Raw genomic sequence first — 11,938 nt, forward strand, 5'->3', positions numbered from 1 at the left:
AGTCATTAGATGCAATATATGGGTCCTAAGTGGTGCTACCTTGGGTTCGCGTTGAGGGCCTAGAGAATAAGGTGGAGGAACAATGAGTGCCCGCGTAAACGAAGACACTCTCTATGTGGTCGTCCTCTAGCACACAACCAGAGCATAGGTGCATGGGACCTCAACACTCTAGAAGTATTGGTGAGTGCCTGAGGGCTGCTCACCTAGTTTTTTGGGTGTTTGCATCCCAAATTTACCCTCCCCTTTGCGTCTCAGATTTTCGAGCTGGTACTGGTACTATACTGTTCTCAAATTTTCTTTTTTTTACTGTACTAGTACCGACAATGGTACTCTTTCTTTTTGTCACATTTTCTATTGTGATACACTTACAGGTACTGGTACATAGCTATACGGTTTATTGGTACGGGTACTGGTCTCACATTTCTACTGGTAGTACTGGTACTGGTATAGTGGTACTAGACCTATACTATCATACTGGTAATAATGGTATTGGTGCTACTGGTACGGTAGTACGAGTGATGGTACATTCACTGTCTAACACATAGCAGACTGCACACTCAGACTTACTCAACCAGCTCTCAGACTAGTACTGGTACTATAGTACTTCTACTAGCACACACATATTTTTTCTTTTGTTTGTATTACTGCTATATTGAACTTGTACTGGTATCCTGGACCTGTATTGATAGTAGTATACTAGCATCCGATTCTCAGATTTATCAAGCTAGTACTGGTACTATTGGTACTCTTACTGGTACTAGTCTAACATAACAAATTACACTTAGACATACTCAACCGGCTCTTAGACTAGTACTGGTACTAGTGTACTGATACAGGCACACACATATTTTTTCTTTTGTTTGTATTATTGCTATACTGGACTTGTACTAGTATCCTGGACCTATATTGTACTCGTACTGGTACTACATGTAATGGTACTAGACCTGTACTATACCTTCTTTTTTTTGTCGATAATGTTCAGTTGTGTGGCACCGAGCGCACGCACAGAGCTTGTCTCAAGCGCGCACATTGTTGCACCTCTGGCCACTCTGTTTAAGTTACCTAGAGCTAATTAACACTAATTAACAGTTAGACAGCGCACTGTACACTCACAAAACAGTCTTCTCTCATTGTCTACTGCACATTACTGCCACTTATATAGCATTGAGTGCTCCTTAAGCTTAGTGCAAGACATTCCTTGGCAACAGTGCCAAAAATGTGCACTTTACCGCACGTGTCGCGAAGGTTGGGAACTTGCATGTGCACTGTGTGCGAGCCTCCAAATACTGCAAGCACACCTAGAGAGTCCTAGCAAGCTCAAAGAAACAATGGTGTGTCACTCACCGCTCAATGCTTTCGTCGTGAAGGATCCTGTGCTATGAAGAAGAAGGAGCCGCCACCAATGCCGTGCTCAACTGCCTCCTCGTCGTCGATTATGCCGCCGCGATGCTGGATCTCTCTCTCTCTCTCTCTCTCTCTCTCTCTCTCTCTTTGTCAAGCATACACACACACACACACACACACACACATACACACGAGCACACAAAGGAGAAGGAGACAGAGATGGAGCAAGAGCACTTCTTAGCTTACACCTCCAAGAATGAGGATTTTTAGGTCAAATGGACCTTTTATAAGAGTTTGACCCATTCATACATGGGTGCCCATAGTGGTCGGTCGTTGCAAAACTACTGTAAAAATAAGATAAGTGCCGTGCCTCTCATCGGCGATCACCTACACACCTATTGGACCGCCAAGCCCGGTCCGTGACTCAATCAAATAAATAATATGCGTCCGTCGAAGGTAATAGGGTGTCCGTGAGGGTTAACAATGGGCTCCACATATGTATGAATCTTGGAAGATCTCAATTAAAAATTCTTCAAAAGCTTCATGTATGCATGCCAAAGCACCTCTTGTCCATCTTATGTCAATCTTAAACTGCTCTGCTACTTGCCTACAGAGCCTTTGAAAAGGAAGCCTTGGCATTGCAAGTGTAAGAGCTTTCTGTGCTTTCCTTATCTCTCTTAAGCATCTAACTTTCTGAGAGAATTTCCTTCTCTTTAGAGGTGGGAGTTGTATATCAACCCCCTTTTTTTGGCATGTTTCTTTTGGGGGATGCACCTCCTTATCTTCTTGTGAGCTTTGCCTATGTCTGCTAGTTTACTGTCAGTTAGTGTTCCTTTCACATCTCCTGTCTTGACATTTTCTCTGTCTTGACATTTTCTCTGGGAACTTTCCTTGCATTTTTATTTGTCCTTGCCATATCTATAGACCTTGAAGGAGAAAAATATAAAAACACATTGAAAAAAAGTTATCAAATTGTTCCTAACAAAGAAATATAGAGAAATACATTGTGATTTCATCCCATAATATATCACTTATCATTATTAGCTCAAAAGGAGACACTCTTCATACACATTAATGGTTGTGACATCGTTGTGCAAAATCTATCCGGCTACACTGTTTTTTCATAGGACGACACCATTAAAAACCACTAACTAAAACGAATTTGTTGGTTCAATAAATTAAGGTAGTTCTACTAAATTAAATAGGGTAACCTTGTTTCATTCCACTATATCACATCCCTCTCTATATAAAGATTAAAGGAGTCACTCTATATTAAGCTCAAAGGAGTCACTCTATGAGTTGTGTCATCCCTGTGCAAAAATAGTGTAGCTAGATAGATGTCTGGCTACACTATTTTCACACATGGACGACATCACCGAAAAAGGCAAAACTAGTTGTGTTGTCCTTGTGCAAAAATAGTGTAGCCAAGTCCGACTACATTGCTTTCGCACAAGGATGACACAGTTAAGAAAAAATTATCGAAAGTAGTTGTTGGTTCAAATAATTAAGGTACACACTTAAATATTACGATTATTTCATCTCTATGTGAAAACTACTGATTTTACAGAGGGATGACACAACATGGTAGACCAATAAGTAGCACATGGTAGACAACACAACACATAAAAAACCATTTGACAAAATAAGAAAAAAACCAATGACATTACGAAAGATTACCTTAGTATTAGAAGAATTAAGAGTTTTGGATAAAAAGAGGGGGTTTGGTTGAAATCCACTTCCTTTAGAGTCTCGATACCTTGAATTGCCTTCGTGAATGAATGGGTGGAGCTAATGAAAAGAAATTTGGCAAAAAACTAGTTTGAGTGGAAGTACCTCTATATATAGTGGTGCACAAATATCTAGGTTTAATTTTAATTTAAACATTTTTTGGTGCTTAGATATGACTGTTTTGCATGCAATTACACATTTTTTGATGCTTAGATATGACCGTTGGGCACGTGTCCCAAGAGTTGGGTATTTATGTGATCGTTGGGCACATGTCCCATATTGGCATACTATTTATAGCTCTTTGGTCGTATATAATTGCTTTTGATCAACCCTTGGCATTTTGAGAGTAATTTTAACTTGATTTTAAAGACAAAGAGTTGGATTTTGACGCTTAAGGTCTCAACATGCTCCTAAGGAAGCACAATGGTATGTATTTTAGATAAGAATTTTTTTAAAAATAGTTTTTTCATCTTCATGTTTTTCCTACGCAAAAATAGAGTACCCGGACGACTATCCGGGTACTTTGTTTTCGCATAGAGACGACACGAAACCATATAGAAGAAATATATAGAAGTGACACTACAAGATATATGATATGTTTTTAGCTGAAGGCATTATATATGAAATTTCCAAGGTGTTGTATCGCCTCTATGCAAAAATAGAGCACACAGGCATACTTCCGAGTGCTCTATTTTTTCATAGAGAGGACAAGATATGTTGTATATCAAAAATATATCGATGAAGCATGTTGTGTAGCCTCTATACAAAAACAGCGTAAGTAGATAGACTTTTTGGGTACTCTATTTTTGCACAAAGGCAACATATCATTATTATATAGTGCAACTCAATACTGTCAACCTATTTTCCAAGTATGCCATCTTTTAATGTTGTTTTTTTGCTCCTTCTGCAGAAAAGGCTTGAAGGAAAAGTTTGGAGAGTCTTGATATTGAAGAAGTTGAAGAAACATATGATGATAGGTTGATGGAATTTCTATACCAAGTGAAGCAATTGTCCAAGTTTTCCTATGTCAAAGAAATGTTCAATGTGCCTTTTGATTTGGAAGGTTTTGTGCAAGGCTTCAGCAATGACATTCTTGACTATCATAAGGTTTTTTTTAGCCTTACTAGTGAGCACAAGATTGACAACTTTGTGCACTTCAATGATATTTTTAAAGCAAGAAACTTAACACCAAGCACAGGCCCAACAAAATTTGCATTACTCCAAGATGACTGGAAGAAGGTCCTAAACCCCTATTTGTGGCATGGAAGGCATGGATGCAAGCTTGTGGTTGAACATATTTCCTTTTTGTTCTTTTTGACTCTTATTCCATGAGAGGAAGGAGAGTCCAAGTCTTTGCGAAATATAGCAATTGTTGTGAATGTTCAAGATGTAGAGGAGACACCTGAAGATTTTATAGTGGAAATGGAGACGCTTGAAAGCAAAGAGATGGATGTTGAAGAGTTCAAGGCAAGGAACCTCACCAAGGTGGAGGAACCCATCCACATATGAAATGAAGATCTTGATCCCTTGCTTTGAAGAAGTTAAAGAAACATATGATGATAGGTTGATGGACTTTCTATACCAAGTGAAGAAATTGTCCAAGTTTTCCTATGTGAAAGAAATGTTCAATGTGCCTTTTGATTTGGAAGGTTTTTTGCAAGGCTTCAGCAATGACATTCTTGACTATCAAAAGGTTTTGTTTGACCTTACCAGTGAGCACAAGATTGACAACCTAGTGCACTTCAATGATATTTTTAAAGCAGGCAACTTAACACCAAGCACAGGCCCAACAAAATTTGCATTACTCCAAGATGATTGGAAGAAGGTCCTAAACCCCTGTTTGTGGCATGGAAGGCATGGATGAAAGCTTGTGGTTGAAAATATTTCCTTTTTTCTCTTTTTTGACTCTGATTCCATTAGAGGAAGGAGAGTCCAAATCTCTACAAAATACAACAGCTGTTGTGAATGTTCAAGATGTAGAGGAGACACCTGAAGATTTTAGAGTGGAAATGGAGAGGCTTGAAAGCAAAGAGATGGATGTTGCAGAGTTCAAGGCAAGGAAAATTACCAAGGTGGAGGAGCCCATCCACATTTCAGAGGAAGATCTTGATCCCTTGCTCTGCACGGCAACCATGCCCACCTACAAGATAAACAATAAGGAGTATTTTCTACTACAGGATATAAAAAACATCTTTGATCTAAGAGAGGACTACTGCCTTCCTATTTTGGCAGAGTGACTGATCAGTCCCATGATGGGGAGCATGTACCAGATATTGTTCAAAGCTATGAAGAGCAAGGGCTTCCCACAGATGAGGAGTTCCAACAAATTCATAAAAGATTGAAGATACATAGGCAAAGAAGCTGTAAGGGAGAGCACACAAAATAAACCAAGCTTTTTCATATACCTTTGGAAAGAGGACATTTTTGAAGATGATGAGAACCCTAAGGTAAAATGGTACATTAGTTAGGATCATGATTCTTCATTGAAACTTCATTTCTATTAACTGGTTTGATATGCTTTTTTTCATAGATTGATATTGTAGATCTTGACAAGTTTTTGGGGAGAGGGAAGGCTCTAGGCCTTTGGATCTAAAGAGGAATCAAAGTTTGGGCCATTAAAGCTCAACAAGGAGACAATAGATATCTACCACAGGAAGATTTCCCAATCACCCACTCTCCCCATACTTGCACTAGTGACTTTGTCAAGGGTGGTAGGTTCACATCCAATAAGAGTTGGAGTGGACAAGATCATACTTCTTGAGAAGCAAGAATCCATTAGAGTTTTTGGACTTTCTCCAGGATTTATGGGCTCAAGAAGTGCATACTTTGGCACAATGGCCAGTTATATCCTTGCCTCTTCTGTTGACTTGAAGCAGTTGTAGGGTTACAAGAAGCAAGAGTACTTGAAGTGGAGGGGGAAAAGGGAAAAGCCTTATGTTGGATCAAGAAACCAAAACTGACCCTTGTATTACTCCCCATTTGCTTCCTTGCCTCTCTCTAGTGGAAATCCATTGTAAAAGCTTTTCACTCGCAAATGATCTATTGTATGCATCTTTATTTTTTTGTATACTCCTTTGTATAGTTGCAGCAATACCATAATTGTCTAATAACTTGTTGGTCTCATGTGATCTTGTTCTGTGCCACACTTGTCTATTGAACCATTGGAATACTTCAAGCAAGCTATTAGCTTTTTGAGCTCCTCCACCATGTCCAGTGTGTTTGAAAAACTTGGTTCTTGCCTGATAGTGGGACTTCTCCATACCTTGAGTAGACCAAATTGACAGGCTTCCATATTTCTTTACAAACCATGGATTGTGATTGTTGATTATGTCTGCACACAAAAAGATAATGTATTTAGCAATTTATATAAGTATTGAAGCAGATTAGAAGAATCAAAATTCATAATTTTACCATGTAGTGTGTGAAGTGCTCTGAGCTCCAAGAAATTGTAATACCTTTTTTGAATCTATTCAACTCTTTCTTAAAGTTGGAGAGGTCATTCTTTCCCCAATTACTTTTATCACAATAATAAAAGACTACATAAAGAACTACCCACACTTCTGCCTTCTCGTTTCTTGCTCTGACATCAACTCCATCGTGCTTCATAGCATTGTGCAGGGCCTTACATGGTTGTACTGGACTTTAGATGCACCCCTACCAAACTTTCCATGAAATCCCAAGAATGTTCTGGCCTTCATCCCACGAATAGAAGATTTTCTAGGGACATTATTTCTAGCATATCATCTTTTGAGGTCTGACTCAATCACAACATTCCCCCCATGAAGTCCAATATCAGTCAATACCCTCTAATGCTTTTTATGGTAGTTTCTCTGGCTGATAAAGGTTATATTTTCCATGAAAACCCTATGTACAGGTGCACAATCTTCTCAATGACTCTACAAAGTGCATGCAGTGTGCAGATGTGGACATTTGAAAGGGGAATATCTAAAACATGTTGAAAGTTTGGATCTTTAGAGTGTCTATCTGGGGCTTTGTTTCAGTTGGCAAGATTCAACTCCTTTGTTCCACCCATGTAGTAGATACAGGGGCTTTTGGCATTGGCACTCCTTGACACATTGTACATACATTTTAGTGTGTCTTTAGGTCCCCTCATGTGCCAGTCCACCTTGTACCTACCAAAGACCAAAACATCCAGCTCTTCCCTAGCCTATTGATCTTTGATTAGAACAGGGACACTAGTGTGCTAGAATACCCAACTCAACACATTGAAATCTTCACTATCTTTGATTATAACAGGGACACTAGTGTGCTGGAAGACCCAATTCACCACATTGAAATCTTCATTATCTTTGATTATAACAGGGACACTAGTGTGCTGGAATACCCAATTCAACACATTGAAATCTTCACTATCAACCTCAAAAGCACCCAACCACCAAATGTTCTTCTCTGATTGCACACTATAATTTTTGGGGTTTTGTTGCACCTCTGCGGTATGAAGAGCTCTATTCATGAGGGTTATTGATACTCTCTCAAGCTTTCTACCCTTAACAATTTCACTCTCATCTAATTTGATGACAAAAATAGCTTGCCCATTCACCTCAGTATGTTAAAGATCATAGAATTTTATCATTGCCATGTGCAAAGTTCTCAAGTCAAAGAACAGATTTTTGAAAGAGTTAAACTTGAGGTCTTTCTTCTTACTAGGATATATGTCATTGATGTGGAATGCCTCTCCAAGAATTTCCATGACCTTGGAATTAATTCTCAACCTGGCCTGTTGAACAACTGATGGCTTCGAAAGCAAGGACCCTCTTACTCTTGATTGCTTCAGATTTCTTATTGATAAGCTTGAATAGCTTTTGGTAACCTGCCCTACTGATTGATCAGACTTTGTCCTAAGTGCCTTGAACTTCATCTTTGTCCAAAGTAGAGATTTGCAAAAAGCCATCGATGCATTTTTGCTAGCAACCCTAAATCTTCTTTCATTCAACAGGTTGCCAGCACGAAGAGGTGGAATCACTTCACAAAATGATTGTGAAGCACCTCTCATATTTCCTTGTAACAAGTATGGCTGAACCAAGGACCTGTAGTAAACACATGGAAAGATTATAGCACCCAAAGATACCAACTTACAAAAAAAATATCAATTTGAAAAAAAAGGCAAATTTACCTCACTGCGTTAATTCTTCTGCTACAACCTCCACCTCCTTGCTTGAGTCTCTCATTATTCTTCAACTCTTCCTTTGTCTTTGTCTAAGTCCAAGCTCTGTCTTCTTTCTTCTGACTGTATTCAAAAATGATTGGAGGTTCTTTACCTTCTCCTTGCTTTCTTGAAGTTGATGATTAAGAGAATCCTTGAACTGTAGTAGAAAATGGTTTTCCAGCTGAAGCATGTCCCGCTCTGCTCTGCAAGGTTTTGTGTATATCCTAATAGCCCTTTCATACCATCTCCTACAAATCTCATCAATGAAGAAAAATTGAAGAATGGTGGGGTATATTTGGTGATGGGGTCTATGGGATACAATCTACCATCTGTCCATAGATCAATGTGCTTCTTTTGTTCTAATGTCAATGCTTCTATGGTAGAAGGAGGAGTTTCACAAAGCCTATTTCCTTTTTTCAAAGGGGAATATTCATCTTCCAACTTGACATGGCGATGATAGATACCTCTTTTAGAAGGATTCATGGAGATGTGCCAAAGATGATGATTTGGATATGGTGTAGGGAAAGATGCAGAGAAAAGTGTAGATGAGAAGAGGGAAATTTGAAATTTGCACGAAAAGAGAAAAACGGTGCATAGGGAGGGAGAATTTTGGGAAAAGGGATACATTCCCAAGACATTTGAAAATGGCACTACAAGTGGGGCCCCGTAAATTTGCATCCCGTGCACCCAAAAAAAATACAAAGGTTTCCCCCAATTTTGAGATTTAAAATTCCTTGTTCAATTTTTCAAAAATGAAAAGTATTTTCTCTCTCTACCATTTCTTACAGGGAAAATTCGAGACCTCAAACTTCCTCTAATGTGTAGATCATGTAGGAAGTTGCTCTAGCTAGCAACATGATATTGTAGAGAGAGATATGCTCTCCTTGGCTCACCCCTTTTTATCTTACAAAGGATGTTTTTCCGTTTGAAAGCAAGCTACTGGTAAAGTATATTTTTTGATACACTTATGTCATGATCATCAATTATATCTGATCATAAAGTTGTTGTATATACCCCTTGTACTCGAATGTATGAAATTAGTAAGGTTTCATTTTGATAGAAGTGTTAGGATGTACACTCTCCAATTGGTGGATTTTTTGAAGTTGATATCATGCCTTTCTACTAGTTTTTGGGGTGTTATTGCACATCATTTATTTTGAGAGAAATTGGTACATCATTATGATGATTAGAATTCTCGAGAAAATGTTATCCACATGTGACTTTTTCCACCTACATGGCACATGAATTCCAAAAAATTAGTGACTCTTTCACTTCTTGTTGTTGCTATGTATATTAGCAACAACTCTCAGAAATTGGTTAGGTTTGAGTGCACCAAATTTCTAGTAGGCTGGGGCAAGTCAACTATGCATAGAGCTTAGTTCTTCTAGGACATTTTGGCCCTTGTGCATTGTATGAAAAACCACAAGTATGCAAAAGATCATGGAAGATTTTCTTATTAACTAGTAGGGAAGGATATTAGGCATTGAAGTGACCTCTGCAAAATCAAGGATGTGCCTCCAAAATTAAAGGAGTGGGATGTTCATGTTGAATCCACTACTCTCTTTATAAGGGCTTCAACACAAGTCTTTTGATTGCAAGAACACAATCTCATAGACTCGTTAGGATTAAGAAATCGAGCCTTTCTACTAGTTTTTGGGGTGTTATTGCATATCATTTATTTTGAGAGAAATTGGTACATCATTATGATGATTATAATTCTCGAGAAAATGTTATCCATATGTGAATTTTGCCATCTATGTCGCACATGAATTCCAAAAAATTAGTGAATCTCTCACTTCTTGTAGTGGCTATGAATATTTGCAACAACTCTCAGAAATTGGCTAGGTTTGAGTACACCAAATTTCTAGTAGGCTAGGGCAAGTCAAGTATGCATAAAGCTTAGTTATTCTAGGACATTTTGGCCGTTGTGCATTGTATGAAAAACCACAAGTTTTTAAAAGATCATGGAAGATTTGCTTATTGCTATGGGTTTTTTCTACAAACTGAAGAAATTATTAACTACTAGGGAAGGATATTAGGCATTGAAGTTACCTATGCAATATCAAGGATGTACCTTCAAAAGCGAAGGAGTGGGATGTTCATGTTGACTCCAATACTCTCTTTATAAGGGCTTCAACACAAGTCTTTTAATTGCAAGAACGCAATTTTGTAGACTCATTAGGACTAAGAATCTAGTGATTATGTTATCGATGGTTTTTGAAAAGGGTCAATCTCTCTCTCTCTCTCTCTCTCTCTCTCTCTCTCTCTCTATCTCTATCTCTATCTCTATCTATCTATCTATCACTATCTCTATCTCTATCTCTATCTCTATCTCTATCTCTATCTCTCTCTATCTATCTATCTCTATCTCTATCTCTATCTCTATCTCTATCTATCTATCTATCTATCACTATCTCTATCTCTATCTCTATCTCTATCTCTATCTCACTTGTGCCTCAAGGATTGCGTCTTGCAATGTCAACATTTTTTGTTTCTATTTCTTCTTCTCATTCCCTCTCTCAACCTTTCTTGCACTACATTATTGTAGAACATTAATTCAAATAAACATTACTATGCAAGTCTCATGATTTATCACTTGTTTCCATCAAGATGCTAGAGATTGTATCAAAGAAAATAATGAACATTATGTAGAAAAGTCATGAAACCCTTAGATACACAGGGTAGATATATCTATTCAAGATTCTAAACATAAGCCCAAGCTTAAGGGGGGCTCAGACTGCCCACCCAAGCCTGATCCACAGTTCGATAGAGAACGTTGTTGATAGCCAAGTTGTGTGCGGTAGCCAGGAAGACACAAGGTCCTTGGTTGTGAGGGTTTTGACGGAGAAGAGTAGTTTGATGTATGCTTTGAGTTGTGAAGAGAGGTGAAATTACACAAGAACATTAGATGTTAAATTATTAACACCCTACAAAATCCTCTATTAAGACCCTATAGAATCCTCTTTGCTGATGATCATTGTTAAGGAAGTTACACACCACCACGCTAAGGCTTGGGCATTTTCTAGCACTATCTACACCACCCTCTAGCTTGGGTGATTTTTCCAGTACTCTCTCCCCATAGTTCTCTCTCTTCTTATTTTAGTATGGCATCAAAATCTTCTCAAATGGTTTTCTAACCATAATTTACGTTATGTATGTGCCATAGCATGACATCGAACCCCTTTGAACCTACAAATCCTTTGGCATGTGCCGAACTCATTAACAACCACTTTTAGAAATCATTTGGAAATCAGTAGAGCTAGTTCATGGAGATATGGTTTTGATTCTCTATACATACACCCACTTCGTGCTTTGAAGGTATAAGTCAATTAAAACCCTCTAAGCATGATCCATAGGAATAACTTCCAAAGATTTTTTTGCATAGTGACTCAAAAACTCTTTTTGATATCTTGAGAGCATTTGTCTCTTCAATGATACTGATCATGCAATCACCCAGTGTTGCTCAATCCTCATCTAGGCTAGGCCTTGCAGTTGCATGTAGTGCAAGACTATTGTTCATTTTCTTCTCTTGCTGGATTAGCGTTTTTACTACCATAACCCCCCATCACAAGTGCAGGATCTTCACCATCAGATGGAGGATCACTTCTGCTAGTTGACAGTAATCCATGACACTAGACAGTTTGAGAAGGAAATCATTCTACCAAGGCTTGACTTGCAACGGAGAAACGCTTTCGGAGA

General features: G+C 38.4%; 1 protein-coding gene across 1 annotated transcript in view; it reads left to right on the plus strand.

Annotated features, from left to right (window-relative positions):
- Positions 1 to 6,131, plus strand: part of LOC147444329 (uncharacterized) — a 50,007-nt gene extending 43,876 nt beyond the window's left edge. Inside the window, exon 2 of the mRNA XM_086526979.1 lies at positions 3,983 to 6,131. Coding sequence (XP_086383105.1) covers positions 4,920 to 5,309 — 390 coding nt within the window. The 5' untranslated portion in view covers positions 3,983 to 4,919 and the 3' untranslated portion in view covers positions 5,310 to 6,131. The remainder of the gene's footprint in view (positions 1 to 3,982) is intronic.
- Positions 6,132 to 11,938: the final 5,807 nt, after the last annotated feature.

Source organism: Adiantum capillus-veneris, chromosome 13, assembly GCF_014529385.1.
Source record: "Adiantum capillus-veneris isolate H3 chromosome 13, ASM1452938v2, whole genome shotgun sequence".
NCBI classification, from domain to species: Eukaryota; Viridiplantae; Streptophyta; class Polypodiopsida; order Polypodiales; family Pteridaceae; genus Adiantum; species Adiantum capillus-veneris.